The sequence below is a fragment of the Salvia splendens genome, chromosome 10 (genome assembly GCF_004379255.2).
Source record: "Salvia splendens isolate huo1 chromosome 10, SspV2, whole genome shotgun sequence".
NCBI lineage: Eukaryota > Viridiplantae > Streptophyta > Magnoliopsida > Lamiales > Lamiaceae > Salvia > Salvia splendens.
The window spans coordinates 7,300,924-7,316,741 of record NC_056041.1 but is presented as its reverse complement, the minus strand read 5'-3'; the positions used below and the strand labels follow the sequence as shown (position 1 = coordinate 7,316,741).

The 15,818-nt window shown below is 37.3% G+C and overlaps 3 protein-coding genes across 4 annotated transcripts; all 3 read right to left on the bottom strand.

Moving 5' to 3' along the window:
* Positions 1-963: 963 nt before the first annotated feature.
* On the bottom strand, positions 964-4,639 carry LOC121750962. Its single transcript, XM_042145662.1, has 2 exons — positions 3,604-4,639; positions 964-1,267 (listed from the first exon to the last, which is right to left on the bottom strand). The coding sequence occupies exon 1, from the start codon at positions 4,436-4,438 to the stop codon at positions 3,635-3,637; it is 804 nt and encodes a 267-aa protein (XP_042001596.1). The 5' UTR covers positions 4,439-4,639; the 3' UTR covers positions 964-1,267; positions 3,604-3,634.
* Positions 4,640-5,946: 1,307 nt separating this feature from the next.
* Positions 5,947-10,376, bottom strand: LOC121750947 (cytochrome c1-2, heme protein, mitochondrial-like). Of its 2 annotated transcripts, none has more exons than XM_042145623.1 (8): positions 10,228-10,376; positions 9,497-9,565; positions 8,914-9,131; positions 7,747-8,026; positions 7,590-7,661; positions 6,668-6,784; positions 6,472-6,537; positions 5,947-6,368 (listed from the first exon to the last, which is right to left on the bottom strand). In XM_042145623.1, the coding sequence occupies exons 2-8, from the start codon at positions 9,554-9,556 to the stop codon at positions 6,252-6,254; spliced, it is 930 nt and encodes a 309-aa protein (XP_042001557.1). In that variant the 5' UTR covers positions 9,557-9,565; positions 10,228-10,376; the 3' UTR covers positions 5,947-6,251. The 2 variants fall into 2 exon arrangements, with proteins under 2 accessions (XP_042001557.1, XP_042001556.1); XM_042145622.1 differs by lacking the exon at positions 10,228-10,376 and adding an exon at positions 10,100-10,163.
* LOC121752556 (COP9 signalosome complex subunit 3-like) lies at positions 10,193-14,990 on the bottom strand. The gene is made up of 6 exons (XM_042147685.1): positions 14,937-14,990; positions 14,425-14,583; positions 14,205-14,326; positions 13,865-13,937; positions 13,700-13,759; positions 10,193-10,294 (listed from the first exon to the last, which is right to left on the bottom strand). Exons 1-6 carry the CDS (start codon positions 14,988-14,990, stop codon positions 10,193-10,195), a joined length of 570 nt encoding a protein of 189 aa, XP_042003619.1.
* Between the last annotated feature and the right edge of the window lie 828 nt (positions 14,991-15,818).

The following is a 15,818-nucleotide window of genomic DNA, read 5'->3' as shown; positions in this document are numbered from 1 at the left end:
CCGGATATCCAACACACCCACTACCACGTGATGTCAGTTCAGGCCACGATCGTAGGCCATGACCTACGCTTCACCCACGATCTTAGGCCATAACCTACACGACATCCACGACTTAGGGTGGTGACGCAAGCCATGATCTGAGTTCATTATATAAATAGAACTTAGATCTGATAGAAGAGGTTAGAATCTCTCTAGAGAAATAATCATATAGCAAGTCTGTGTTGTAAGCTGTAATTCGCAGATCAAGCAATACAAACTTGCCCCCATTTCTCCCCGTGGACGTAGATTTACCTCAGTAAATCGAACCACGTAAAATTCTCTGTGTCGTAATTTATTTTTACGAGCATTTATCATCGCCAAAAATTCGCGGAATCATCAGATAGCTTTATCGTAATCGAAATAATATCTTTAAAAATTGACTATATGACACAAGACGATTTCAGTTAAATCACTAATTTGAAAATCTATACCAGAACAGACGTGAGATATTTTTGGAGAAAGTACATTTTTTTTTGTATGCATTTAAAAACGTCAAACTGCACACTCATCAATAAAAATATACAAAAATAATATTAGTATATAATCATGTAAAAGAAATCACTAAAATTTTAAAAATCAAAATACAGTAGACTATAAATTTTCATTGATATGGGATATGTGTCTATCATTTACAATTACCTACTCCCCTCATCTCACCTTAGTTGGAGCATTTCTTTGCAGCTTAGAGATTAAGAAATGAGATTTTATAGGCTAAGTGAAGAGAGAATTAATAAAAAAAGATAAGAAAATATGATAAAGTAATGGGGAGAGAGAATAAAAAAAAACTTTTGCCAAAACAATGAAACAAGTCACTTAACTTGTAACGGTCCAAAAATGAAATGAGTCAATTACCTTGTAGGCGAAGATCCGACTTCCACAATATGGAGTTGTAGAATTGTTAAAGACCATTTAACTCAAAGAAGATTGGCTAATGAGAAAATGAAGAAAGATGGTGTTGTAAGTGATAAGGTGAAATGGGCCGATTTGGCATTTCACTGACACTAGAATACAGCTCATTTCAAGTCTTTGTCGCGCACTGCGTTTTACTTAACTTGTCATCATATAATTCTTTCAAATGATAATACAAAGTATTATACATTAGAAACCTTTGTGTGTATTTTAGATACACACTGCTTCACCAGAATAAAGGTTTATTTACAACTTACTCTTGCAACATTGCATCTTGGGCATGGCTCTTCTTCTATCAACTAAATCCACCGTCAATCGCCTGCATAAGAAAATCGAGGTATTTATAATGCTACTAGTTTAAAATAAAGTTTATTGCTATTGACTACTTGTGCAGAAAACATTATCGTAGATAACAAGTTAATAAGGAATGATCATAAGCTATCCTCAAAAGAAAAATGCTCCTAGAAGAGACATTGATAATCAACAAAACCTAATATTACATGCAATCATGCTTTAGTATGCATTGTGAATTTACCATGAGAAAAATAAGAGAGAGGATTTTTTTTTATAAAACCACTTTTTATTTATCACATCTTTTCTAAGGTGGAAAACCAAGAAAATATTAGCACAATGATACCCTATGATACAATTATCTTAAATAGTAGTACAATGAAAAAGGAAGAAAACTGAAATGCCCAGATTTTTTCTGCATGAAATTATCCATTCAATACAACATGTGAAAATGTGAAAAATAGGTTTTACTTGAATCATTTTCCATTAAAAAAAAAGAGAGAGAAGACTGCTCCTTATACTTCCCACCGTCACATTATGAATGACACATTATGATTGAGGCATTTCATTTGCGCACACATAATCGATAAAAATAATTTGGTAAGTTAAGTAGAGAGAGATCATAAAGTATGAGAGAAAATAAAGAAGAGAAGTGAAGAGAAAAAAATAGGAAACAAAATAAAGTAAGAAAGAGTAAATATGTTGTTTTTTGTTAAAACAGAAGATAACTAGTGGGACGAGCAAAAAAAGGTATAGGGGAGAGTAGTTTTTTTAAGCTAATGAATCTCTATGTAGGCTCGGAAATAAGATACCATATATTAAGTACTATAGTGTTTTGTAGAGAAATTTTTTAAAGAAAAAAAAATACTACTACGAGTATTACTCACTCCATTTTTTAGCCCATTTATTCGTTATGGGAGTCCAAATTTCATGTTTTCGGCTAAGAATATTTTGCTAGATTAATGCTCTTCATTTTCATCAGTGTAATAGAAGTCTAAAGTAATGACAATGATGATGAAAATAAAACGATAATGATAACGATAAGGATAAGGTAAACGATAATGTCTAAATTTTAAGATCATATAAACTTCAAGATCCAACATAACTGAGGATATTTTCATAAGGTTGGCATATCTAGATCAATATTAAGTCAACAATCGGTGTTATTCAAGTTCTTTATTGAATGCAAAGCATGCATGGATACAGTACAGGACGAGTGATAAAATATATACGATGAAGAATTTTTACACAATTAAACAACTTATATGATGATGACAGTGAATTTTTTTATCAACTAAATAATTATACCGAGAAGTTATTGTACTTTTAATTTGTGATTAATCCTACCCAATATTGTAAATCGTTATTTAGAACTTAATTAAGAAAAAACCTGGGAATAATTAATGGAGTAGCAGTTATATGATGTTTCTAAAAATTGAAAAATCCCCTACTTCTGAAGTTGATCAGTTTGATGTGTATATATTATCAGAATAGCTATATTTTAAGAACCCTAAGTTAATCCTATAATAGGTTGTTAAATTGTTTTAGGTAATGAGTTGTCCAATAGGTGTAAAGAACCAATTGATACATAAATTAAGATGTGTTTTTAGGCTATTGGACAACTCATTAGCTGTTACGAAGGGTTTAGTAATATGCTTTTAATTAGGTTTGACAAAGAGTGGGTGTCTGTGTAACATGTGTCCTTTTTGGAGTTTGATGTTTTATCTTGATTTTTGAGCCATACTCAAGATTTCTAAATTATGTATTCTCATACTATTGATTTATATAAATTTGTGTGTGATTTTGGAATCTACTGATTATTGGCATGTTTTTTATATTTAATTATAAGCATAAAAGAATAGTACAGGGGATGGGTGTGATGTGAAGTGTTATGTTAAAGCCAATAATATGTATATATTGATAGTTTTTTATCTGGATAAGTATGATCTTAAAGAGCAAATGAAGGGGATTTGTGGATAGTGGCAGAAATATATGATAAGTCAGGTATTTACTTAAAGGCAGCTAATGGGTGAATTACTTTGTATTGGATTATATGCATATATAATTAGATTATAGAAACAAGGAGTAGTTGTTTTCATCAGTCAATATAGATATTATTGTGATATAGTACTATTATATTTAGGAACTATTAGGGGTAAAATTAGGATTTGAAAAGGTCTCCCTCAATTGAACCGATTCACCATAGATCTAAATTATGCTATAGACTGGCGAATCAGATCTTAGTAGTGATTAATGAATTAAAAATGATTAAATTAATTTTATAAAAGTAAATTGTCTCTCAATTAATTTAACACCAGATGTGAAAGGGAAATTAGGGATGGGCGGTTAATAATGGGTAATTACCTGGAAATATTGTTCCGAAATGAATCTCACACTAGAAACCTAAACTGAGGGCGGTATTGACGTCCAATTTCCATGCAAATCCAGCAAATTCCATTTTCCAAACATCACACGGCACTATTTTATTCCACTTTTGCCACTGTGCGTTCTGCTGAGTGACCCTAACTCTGCATGCAAACGAGGGGCAAAATTGGGGCAACTCTTCCTTTACCACCAACCAAACCAAAAAACCCTTCTCCTCCGCCACCATCCTCTTATACGCAGAGTTCACCCAGATCACGTTATTTCTGTGGTCCGATATGAAACCAGGACACGTATCCCTCTCCAGGTTATACATCTTTTCCTTATCCGAAGACCCTAACCCTACCCCTGCAAACTTGTCCGTCACGCCTTCCATGACTATCCACGTCACCATCACAGATCCGTAACCTCTCAGATCCGCCGCCGTAGCAACGCTACACCGATCCTCATCTCTCAACCTCATCCCCTTACTCTCCGGAGCTCTAATTTCACAGATCTCCCTCTCACCTTCAGATCTCTCACCGAGAAGCTGGAGCGTCAACGTTTTATCCTCAGGCGGCGGCGCGTCGTCGACACCGGACCTCTCCGGCGGCGACGGTAGGTTTCCTCCGTCCAAACCCTTACTCTTCGGCCGGCGCTTGCTTTTCCGAGCACGAATCCGAACATACTTCCTCTTGACTCTCTTTCCGGTGAGATCTCTCCGATTCTGCTCCGCCGTGCCGGAGCCGGCATCGTCGCCGACGGGTTTAGGCGCGATCGGGCGGAATCTGAGCATTATCCGGTAGAGATCGGTGGATCTAGGCGGGCAGGCGCGCATGGATCTGAAACTATGACCTAACTTTGGTAAGCATCTGCGATTGGAAATGTGGAAAAGCAAAGTGGGGGTGATATATCGTGTATACTGAAGAGGAACAAAAGTAAAGTTGGTGTAGGATACGAGTGACACATGTTAGCAATATAGGAAGTTGAAAATGGCATGTGATTGGTGGAGAGGCGAGGGGCCAATGGGAGAGCGGCAGGTGGAGTAGGGGAGGACGAAACCAGCCATTCCTCAAGAATAATGGTGTTTTTAGGAGGTGAATGGAAAGGTTCCAGAACATGGACACGTGTGCGATTTCTCTTGCTACTGCTGAAAGCTACGGGATATCATATCAGTTTTATATATATATATATATATATATACGCAGAGGGACACGTGTAGAGAGAGAGAGAGAGAGCGGGTTATTACCGTAGTCACACGCAGAACGAGTGAGGGAGCCTCGGTCGCTGTCGCTGTCGCTGCAATTAAACGGTGAATTGGAAATGGTACGACTCTTATTAATAAGCCGTAAAATGATACTCCTATGTTCTTCATCATATTGTTTTGTCTAATAATTCATGGAATACTATTTTATTATTGTATCCAAATTTGCTTACAAACCCACCAATCATGGCATCATAAAATTTAAACCGAAAAGAAATAAAACAGGAACAAGTTTGATATGTATGCCTATATCTTAAAGTAAATTCCTTAAAATAAATTTTGGTTGCAACTAAAACTTGCATTCTATTATGGAAAAGGGCAAACGAAGTTATGTTGATTTTGCCTGATGCATGCCTTCATTAATAATAGTATAGTAGTTTGTTGTCCATGAATAAGAATTCTTCATTGGAAATCCTATGAATAGTCAAACTTTTTCATTTGCGATGAGTAGTTGGTATGTCCATATAATGAAATTATTATATGCTATTTGTTTTTTAATCAAACAATTTAAAATCAATTATCAATGTATAAAGATAATAATTATTTGTTCATGCAAATTATCAAATTATAATCCTAGTAAATAAAATGATTCGTTGTTTTCATTCACAAGAAATAGCTAATACTATGTAGTAGATTGGAAGGAGTGATTATTCTCTCGTCATTAAGAAAAATGATTCGTTGGGAAAGGCAATTCATGAGTTCAAATCACAATCATACACATGAAATGAATATAAAATTGATTGTTCAATTGTCAAGTTATTCCACCATACCAATAATAAATATGGAGTATATTCTAGGGAAAAATCAGAGATACATTTAGCCCATTTACTATCACATAAAGTTACAGAAAATGATATTCTTTGGTAGTAGTAGGAGGTTGATATAGGGAGTAATATTTTATTATGAAGATAATCTGCAGAACAGCAGAAGCATTCAAGAATATATTTCATGACCATCATATCACCTAATCAGGATAACGCATGAGTGCGAAAATGAAAAAGAATACAGCTTTAGAAACAGCATTATTTCACAACATGTAGCATCTAACGAGATTAAATAAATTATAAATAATAGAAAGAAAATTTGGCTCAAGTAATCAAATTCTTCTGAGAAAATAGTAGTATTCAGTTATTACATGAAGTTTCCCCTTTCAGGAATCTCGCTCTCTATATCTCATTTTTCATCAAAATCCAAATAATAACAGTTATACCATCAGCAGCTGGAAAACCAAGAAATCTTTTCGCTAGTAAGATTTCATTATTCACCACCAAAATGGGAAAGCTATAAATCGGCCCGCGGCCTGGGAAAAATGTCGATTCGTGAATAAAGTAGCATGAAGACAAGCAAAGTTGATCCTCTGGAACGTAAACTAGGAAGCTGAGGAACTCTAGTTCACAACATCAAGCACCAGCTTACGAGACTTGAGAACAGACCACCTCATGCGCCTGTAATAACCCGCTTGAAGAAGTGCCAGTGATAGAACGAATATCCACTTGAATCCCATCTGTGGTTTCAGGTAGCAATGCCAAATATGTTAGACAAGGGGTAACACACTAATGGGCGTTTACAGTCTTCGCTATACGGAGTATTTGTTAGTGAAACCATACCAGTTTTCTCTCTTCCATTTCAGGCTCTGCAGCCCACGTTAGAAAGGTGACAACATCTTTACCCATCTGTGAAAGATAGCAAATAAAGAGATGAGCATGTTATGTAAAATGGGAATGTGATCTCGGACATACGCATGAAAGGAAAGACCGATAGCAACATGTGCTTTAGTATAAGGAAAGTTATTAGTGATTTAACCTGAGCTTCTGTTGCTGGTGTACCATCTTCGTACTCAACAGCACCATCATTAAGCATTTTAGGCATAGCAATAGCTCCACCAGGGAAGTAAGGGTTGTAATGCAATCCTTCACGAATCTAGAAAGGAAAATACTTTCACCATTTAGAATTTATACACTATAAATACAAAATCCCTACTTAGAAAAAAGGAACAGTACACTTATAAGGAAATTATCAGTAATGTTAATTAGAGTTCAATCACAAACTGCAAACAAATGTGATGGATGATGGATCCTTGATGAGCAATTAAAAATTGAACAAGTACAATGATGATCCAAAGCAAATTCCACAAATAAAATGAATGAATATTTGTTTATTCTCAAATATGTATATGGCAGCCTGTGTACTCAGAACTATTGGCATGAATACGCAACTAATTTTAGTATGATTTTTAACATCAATTTACTACATTTAGGGCTCCAATTCAAGCGTATTCAAAACCACTAGGATAATTAAACAAAAAAAGCTCCAAGGGGATGGCCACGTAACACGAGGAATGCACCTGCTTGAAGTTTAAACGTGTTTACCAGCCATAACAACAAAATTGGATGGTATTGTTGAAAATTGAGTTATGGATCATGATGTAAGAAGTAAAACGAATTTTGATGATTACAAGGGTGATCAGCATATACAGACATGCCCTGCCACCTGACCTACTAAAAGAGAAGGAAATAAAACAAAACGGAGCACAATTGCAAGTTCAAAATGGGAAGAACAACAAAAAGCATATTAATCCACTTAGTGAGCTGGTCAGCTGGCATTTTCCAAATACAGAATCAAATTAGATATGTTCTATACAAAGTTGAGGTAGCTTAGACACAAATTATTCAATATAATATTGCACTTTATCAAGGTGAATCAAATTTGAACCATAAAAACTTACTGTAACACCAGCAGGAGGATCATGATATCCAGTCAATAGGGCAAAAACATAATTTTGACCGTTGTGACGAGCCTAAAGAGGCAAGAGGAAAAATATTAGCAGAGATGGATAACATGAGCATCCAAGGATGAAGATATGAAGGAGAGGTAGAAAATACTTTGGTTATAAGACTTAAATCAGGAGGATAAGCACCGCCATTAGCGAACCTAGCTGCTTGTTCATTTGCATATGGCAGAGGAAACCGGTCACTGAGCTTGCCAGGACGAGTAAACATCTCTCCCTCATCATTTGGCCCATCAACTACCTCAATCTCAGCAGCCATAGCTTTAGTTTCCTCTTCTGTATATGCAACACCGACCAAGTCACGGAATGAAATTAATGACATTGAATGGCAGGAGGCACAAACTTGTTGATAGACCTGGTGACCACGACGAATCCTGTTTAACATGGAAAAGGCATCTCAATTTGAAATCAATGGAAAATGAAAAGCATTTAAATGGAGAATAGAGTGAAATCCGATCACAACAGTAGTAACGAACCCATCATATTTGGTAAAACAAATAAAGACACGACTATATACTGGTATAGGAGCAAATAGGGCATCCTTTTATTGTTGTCCAATGAGTCAAGTATCACTTTCTCTTGCCATAGTTTGTTTGGTTCATTAAGTATTCATCTTCTTTTCTTTGATTCATCATATTTTCACTTTTCACCTTCTACTGTTCAAGTATATGTTGAAGGAAAAAGCTTTTTATAACGAGAACTGAGAATGATCTTTTTGCATAATGCATAGCACGATTTGGAAATCCAGATGATCATCATTAATTATTCAAAATAAGATACATTGATTAGATCATAACCTAAGAAAGGAACCAGCACATACAAGGATAGAATCTATAAAAGCCGACAACCCCAATATAAAACTTGTTCTTCACTGTCAAATGTCAACAACCAGAGGCTGGACAAAGAGCTGTGTTGATAGGCCTCCATTGACCAAAATGATATTATTGAAGATACATATAAGTTGAAAGCAACTGAAAAAAATGATGCAGTGCAAATTCCCGGCATTAAGGTTAGTTTACAGACCAATAAAGGGGATAATAGATGCCAAAAAGTAATGAAACAGGATGAGTTGCTTCTGAATTTTTTTAGTCCCAGTATTTCATAAAAGCAAAGAGACACAGAAAAATGAACTCAATCAAGTTCCAATTTTACAAAACATTTAGTTTATATCAGCAATATAGAATGCAGAACTGAAGATATTCAGTTCTTGTAAACACAGTGTACAAAAAAAAGAACTTGAGAAAGCAACAGATTAACTTACGAAGCATGGTCGTATGAATTTAGAATACCACTGTGTGGCCAAGGATAGGTGGCAGCTTCCAAACCATGTTCAGCCTCATCACAAGATGCTATTGTTGCATAACTTAACAACCCTGAGACACCTGCCCCACAAAGAGCCAATGCCCTCCAGGACTTAGTGGCAGCAGATCCAACTGCTTCCTGCTCTTTCTTAGAAATAAGAGATGACAATGGAGACACCTGAAGGAAAAAGGAATATTGGCATCTTCAATTCAGTATTTCTTAAGCACTGAGTTAAGAAATTGTCTAGATGCTGATTATGCCAAAGAATATGAAAGGATTTCCCAGTTCCTTGCCAGGAAAAAAATTGAACCTAAGATTTCCTATAGACAGTGATAATAGATAGTTATAGAATCTCAGAAACGAAAGGATGCATTTATCGCACTAGACCAATCAACCATGGGGGGATTTTGCACATATTTTCAGTAACTACTGTTAGAACAAGAGGCAGGATTTCACCAACCTTACATTAATCAAATTGAAGAAAAATGAGAAACTATCCAGATAGAACAGAGGTATATTTTGACCAAGAAAGATAATCATACAGTGTTTTTTGATTGAAGTCTCTCTCTTAGCAACCGGCCGAGAGTTCTGCCTACAAACATCTTATCTCCCTGTTTAATTGAAATAAAGGAACAGAATGATAGATATTCAGTTTTATGCTAAACTAATACCAAAGACAGTAGGTACATAAACTCATTAACAGCAAATAACAATTTAGGGACAAAAACACAAAGCTAAGATTTTGAATTACCATGAAAAAAAATAGCAATATCAAACATAATACCACTCCCAATAAAACAAGAAAGCCATCATTCCACAAAATGAGAAACACTGCCACTACATCACTCCACTAGATCTAGTGCGTGTGATTCAGAACAACCCTAGTATTTTTACAAACAACAGGTACTGATAACTGGAGATGGGAAATAATAAATAAAATAGGAGATGGTATCCTCTTCACAAGCAACAAAGGCCAAGCCATATAAACTCAGAAGAACCCTAGTATTTCTACATACAAAAGGCACTGATAACTGCAGATGGAAATAATTTCTAAAAAATAAGGAGATGGTATCCTCTTCACGAGAAACAAAGGCGGAATCATATACACTACCATAGCTCGATTTGAATCTGAAATATTAACCTACCCACATGTAGAAATGCTGCAACTTGAAGGCGAAAATCGGGAGAGAAATAAAAAAATAAGAAGAAAATATAATTAAATAGAGAGGTATTTGAGTTCACGAAAATAGCAGATCGAGAGGAGAAAATTCACCTAAATACGAAAATCTCGACGGCAGCGAATGTTTGAGATCCGAGAAAACGAAGAAGCCGACGACGACCTGTCCAAATGAAATTACTGTAATTGGAATATTAGTATATTTGAGGTTGGAATTTTTTTAAGATAAAAAGAGAGCATTTTTAAATAAATGCATTTTCGTGCTAAGCGAAGGTGCTATTGGGCCTCAGTGGCCCATTGAGGGGTGGATATCAAACTTAGGCTTGGTTAAAGAACACGTAAGAACCATTTACTACACATTTCTTTTTCACAATTATTTTAGAAAAATTATACTCCTACTTAATAAATAGATAAATTGAAGAAAATAAAAAATAAAAGAGAAAATAATATAAATAAGTCTGTTCTTTACATTATTCTTTCTTTATTTTATTTTTTATTCATTTTAACTATTTATTAGTACGGCCTCCATTCACATATAGTAGACTATTTTTTATTATTTTTGGCCGTCCACCAAAATTAGACTAATTATAAATATGAAAAGTCTTTAAAAAAATTCAACCCTACACACTTTCTAAATGTGAACACCACAATCCATTGACACTACTTTCACAACTTTTTCCTTCACTCTCTCTTTACTTTACCAATCACACATAAAAACTTGTGTTATTTACAACTTTGTCTATTTTTTTGACAAAGGTAGTATTATTTTTCCAAAATAACTGTGAAAAAAAGAAGTGTGTCAAGTCGCATGGTATGAAGAGAGTATTTTACTCCAATCATTTACATTAAATTCAAATATTTTTTGTTCACACACATTTCTTTTACTCACAAAATTTATGAATTTGATTTAAATTTGTTTTAGTGTAAATAAAAAATGAATATCTATGTTACTCAAAAATTCATTTAATGGGATAAATTTTGGAATACCATTGGAGCTATTTGCTTACCTTATTTCAAATTTTAGTTTCATATATTTTGTAACAACATATAGCCTTTCCGACAAGTATGGATTTGATACTCCTATTATCAATTTTAGATCTGTGAGGGTAGAGAGGTTACAGCAAAAGCCAAGCCACCCCCAGGGAAAACTTGGCCATTGGAATTCATCCAAGTGAGAATAAACATCTTTCATAAAGTAACAGTATCAAAATAAATGGTGGTCGTTTGTGCCTTTTAATAAACACACAAAAAAAACTAATAATCTCAGCTTTACAAAGACTTCCATTCCCAGCTTCTCTCATAACAAAATGAAAGTTTTTTCTCCTATCCAAAACTCCCAAGTCTAATAATATTAAAAATTAAATGCAAATTGAGTTTAATTGATAGGGCGAACATTAGGGCGAAACTATTGCAGAAAGAAGGGGCGAACTAAAAATTGCTGAACATGTAGACTTTGATATTGGACAGCAAGGACTAGGAAATGCATTGAATTCTAGTTAGAAATTACTTAGAAATATTTTTTTTTAAATCATACAAAATTGAGTCACTGGAAGGGCCGTGTTTTTCAGTTTGGCCTTCCTCATATGGTGAATTTAGGGTGTCCACAATGGTGGCCCTTGAAGGCCACCAAATGTGGCCCGGCCACCATTCTGGCTCTCTTGTGGCCCTTTGTAATGGTAATTAACAAAATTTAACAAAAACAACAAGGGCCACCAAATGTGGCCCTCTCAAAAAAAAAATAATTTGTTCACTTTTTTTAATGTTATTTTTAATTTAACTATATTAAATTTTATTAGACTTTAAATTTATGATATTTATAAATTTAATCAAAATAAAATAATTTGGATTGTAAATAAAAAAATTCACAACCTAAAAACAAAATGTAACAAGAACTTCGTTGTATTATATTAAAATAGGAAAATTATACAACGAAAGTTTTTTAATTTAAAAACAACAACCCGAAAACTCATATCACTCTACGACGCCCCTTCTACGGTTCCAGACCTCTTCAACCATATCAGCCTGCAGTGATGTATGCGATATTTGGCTCCGCATATCGGTGTACCGCTGGATCAAGTATTCATTACTACGTGGTACACCCATCTGCAGGGGCTCCATGGCAATACCCGAGCTCGAACTAGCACCATCTTCCGGTGTCCATCGCTCTGCAGCAACTCCTTCGTCATCTATTATCATATTGTGCAATATGATACATGCAGTCATGATGTCTGCGACATCATTTTCGTGCCATTGTCAAGCCGGGCACCGTATAATGGCCCATCGCGCTTGGAGTACACCAAAAGCTCGCTCAACATCCTTCCTAGCACCCTCTTATTTTTTCGCGAAGTAGGTTTGCTTCGGCCCAACGGGTTGTCGGATCGTCTTCACAAACACGGGCCAAACGAGGGTATATCCCATCGGCCAAATAGTACCCCATGTTGTACTGAGTGCCGTTGGCCATGAATCTAACTTGCGGACCCTCACCCCGGCTCTCGTCATTGAACAGGTGTGACGATCGTAGAACATTGATGTCGTTGTTCGATCCAGTGACCCCAAAATACGCATGCCAGATTCGCAATCGGTAACCAGCAATGGCTTCCAGAATCATCGTGGGATGTCTGCCTTTGAAACCAGAAGTGAACTGCCCCTTCCAAGCCACCGGACAGTTCCTCCACTCCCAGTGCATGTAATCGATGCTCCCCAACATCCCTGGAAAATGAAGTGCAGTCCCGTGCATATCAATCAATCTCTGGCAATCATCGGCCGATGGCTTTCGTAGATACTGCCCTTTGAAGATATCCTTAATGCCCCTGCAAAACTGCCTCAACGTCTGTAGGGCAGTTGTTTCGCCCATCTGTAGGTATTCGTCGAACATGTCAGCGGGCCCGGCATAGGCAAGCTGCCTAATTGCCATCGTACACTTCTGGTATGTCGACAAGCCGGGTCGGCCGGTGGCATCATATAGCAAGTTGAAGCACTTGAACCGCTGCGCCAAACACGTCGCTATATGGACGAAGAGATTTTGCGACATTCTGAATCGCCTACGGAAAACCTCTGGCGGATAACGAGCGTTCTCGTTGAAGTAGTCTTCCATCAACCGGCGGTCAGTCCCGGCATGATCACGGTCGAAATACCGCCGATGATAGAATGGCCGAGGGACTGCCACCGCCGCCGCCGCATCTTCTGCCTCGTCGGCTTCACGTTGCACCGCTGCAACAAGGTTTTGGAACTCCAGATCTACTGCTTGTTGGAATTGTTCATCGTCGGAATCCATAGTTGCAAGGTTGAATTGAAATTGGAAGGAAATATTAGAGAAAAATGGAAGTAAAATGAAGTTGGAAAAATGGAATGGAAGTGTAGTGTTTTATAAACAATTTTCAAAATTTACAAAAAAAAAATTTAAAATCCGCGGCCCGCTGCAATGGAGGGCCGCGGCTCACACGGCTCAGCCGCGTGAAGGCTGCGGCCGCGGCTTGCCCTCGGCTCTCGGCCCTGCGCCCCGCCTCTCGGCTCTCTGCAATGGGGGGCCGCGCACAGAGCCGCGGGCCGCGGCTCCCCCATTGTGGACACTCTTAGAATGAACGGTATCAAAATCATCATAATCGAATCTCTGTCGCTCCTTCCCAACCTGAATAGGCAAAACGGCCAAATAAACAGATGTAGTTTGGTGACAAAACAACAGAATCCAACTTTGCTGCAGCTGACACTTACATTAAAATAACTGAATATGTACCTTTCCAAGGTAAGAAGGGTCGCATGACATAACTTCATTCATGGTTGTTAGTTTCGTCGAGAGCCTCATAATCCTGAAACAAAGTTTAACAGCAGACATCAGATTCAGAGGTGAGTTGAAACACTTTCTTGCCAATTCATTCGTATCCTATAATCTAGCAGAGGGAGCTGTTTATCCAATAAAGTTGTAATGCAAATATGAAGCATTCACATGCTATTGGTTCAGACTCTAGGATCCAAAACACCAGCAAAGTTTAGAAGATATCCCTAATGGAGAGCACATTCAGAAGGATCGTATACTTTCTTGCTAATGCTACATGATTTTATGATAACATACGGACCTCTGGATTGAGAAGTCGAGGCGTTCAATCATCTCACAGGTTTTGTATTGCTCGGGGTCCTCAAGGAATCTAACCATTCCATCCTTTTGGTTGATTGTAGCATAAATGTCACCTTCTTGAATCTATCTCCAGAGATAAATAATTACATAAGTCATCAGATCATACCAATAATTTTCAGTACATAATCAGACAAAGTGAGTATTTCATGCTTCAAACTTACCATTTGAAGAACATGCATCTCAGCCTCTTTTGGGCTGTTTAATTGAACTGTATTCGCTATGTCTTGGAGGGAGAGAGTCAGGTATGTCTGAGTCAACCTCTGAATATTGCGTTTATACATTGATGACACCACTTGCTTCACCAACCCAAGATTATTGTCCTGGAAGTTGAAGAAAGTCTCACATCAAACTACGAATGGAAGCACCAGAATGAAGAACTTAAATGCAATTTACGAATTCCAATGCAATGAAAATGTGTCCTTATATATCTCCACACACTTCTCGACCTCTGATACTTTACCAGTGCTATAGCTATTTACCAACTCAAGGTAAGACTGCTCAGAAAATAAAATTACACAAATGAGTAAATTTAAAAACAGAAAGTTCAGCAATAAAACAAAATATGAAGCATGCAGAAGGAACTTGTATTATTAAAAAAAGTATTCATAAGAATGCAGCGATAATAGAGATTGGAACATAAAATTGACCTAATAAAAGCTCCAGATATTGAAACCCCCAGATAAGCATGAAATTCATTTGGTGGTCTACAGCAATGGTTAATAAGCATGGCTAGATTCAAGATAATTGAGCGATGATGTCATTTTCAAATGTATCCCAAATTAGAGCATCTCCAATGGCGGCTAGCCGATTCCCAGCGCTAGCCGGTCCGCTCGCCGAACCATTGGAGTCGGCTAGCACCAAATCGGTGAAAAAATTGGCGAGCGGACGCCGATTCTCGGGCGCTGGCCGATCCGCTCGTCGGTCGACTGGCCGCCATTGTAGGCGAGCGATCGGCCAGCACTTTTTTTTTAAAATTTTCTAAACAGTGTATATACGCGATTTGCACGTCATTTTCATTCGTACCGCTTGTTTTAACGAGTTTTCTCTCTCACTTAATTTCTATACAAGAGCAACAACGTGAATTGAGTAACGCGGGTGGTAGTAGTGGTGGGGATGCTGAGGAGTACGAACGGCAAATAAACGAAGAGTTGGAGGCCTATACGTCCCGCGAGATAAACCGGTTGCTACAAAGGGCCTTGCAGCCGGCGGTACCTCAACCTCCACCCGTTGTCCACCGACGAGCAGTGATTGATCGGGATCACGTAGCTGCACATCAGCGGTTATATGAAGACTACTTTGCGAAGGAGCCGCGGTTTAGGGCGGCGTTTTAGGATGCGCAGGGCAGTGTTTATGCGTATCGTTGATGCTTTGGAGCGTCGATATTTGTATTTCCGGTTCAGGTACGATGCGGCTGGCAGACTCGGCCACACACCTATACAAAAGTGCACTGCGGCAATCAGGCAGTTGGCCTACGGAGGCACGGCAGACATGTGAGACGAGTACCTCCACATCGGTGAGACGACTGCCCTGGATTGTCTGAAGTATTTCTGTCAGG

Excerpts from the sequence above, each read along its gene's own strand:
- LOC121750962 (XM_042145662.1), bottom strand. The coding sequence starts at position 4,438 with ATGCGCGCCTGCCCGCCTAGATCCACCGATCTCTACCGGATAATGCTC.
- LOC121750947 (XM_042145622.1), bottom strand. Across the intron at positions 9,132-9,496 it reads GACTTCAATCAAAAAACACT|GTGTCTCCATTGTCATCTCT; the intron begins GTATGATTATCT and ends TTTTTCCTTCAG. Across the intron at positions 6,538-6,667 it reads CACCAGCAACAGAAGCTCAG|ATGGGTAAAGATGTTGTCAC; the intron begins GTTAAATCACTA and ends TATCTTTCACAG.
- LOC121752556 (XM_042147685.1), bottom strand. The coding sequence starts at position 14,990 with ATGCTTATTAACCATTGCTGTAGACCACCAAATGAATTTCATGCTTAT. Across the intron at positions 13,938-14,204 it reads CTCGACTTCTCAATCCAGAG|GATTATGAGGCTCTCGACGA; the intron begins GTCCGTATGTTA and ends ACTTTGTTTCAG. Across the intron at positions 10,295-13,699 it reads ATACCGTTCATTCTAAGAGT|GTCGTCGTCGGCTTCTTCGT; the intron begins GTCCACAATGGG and ends TCATTTGGACAG.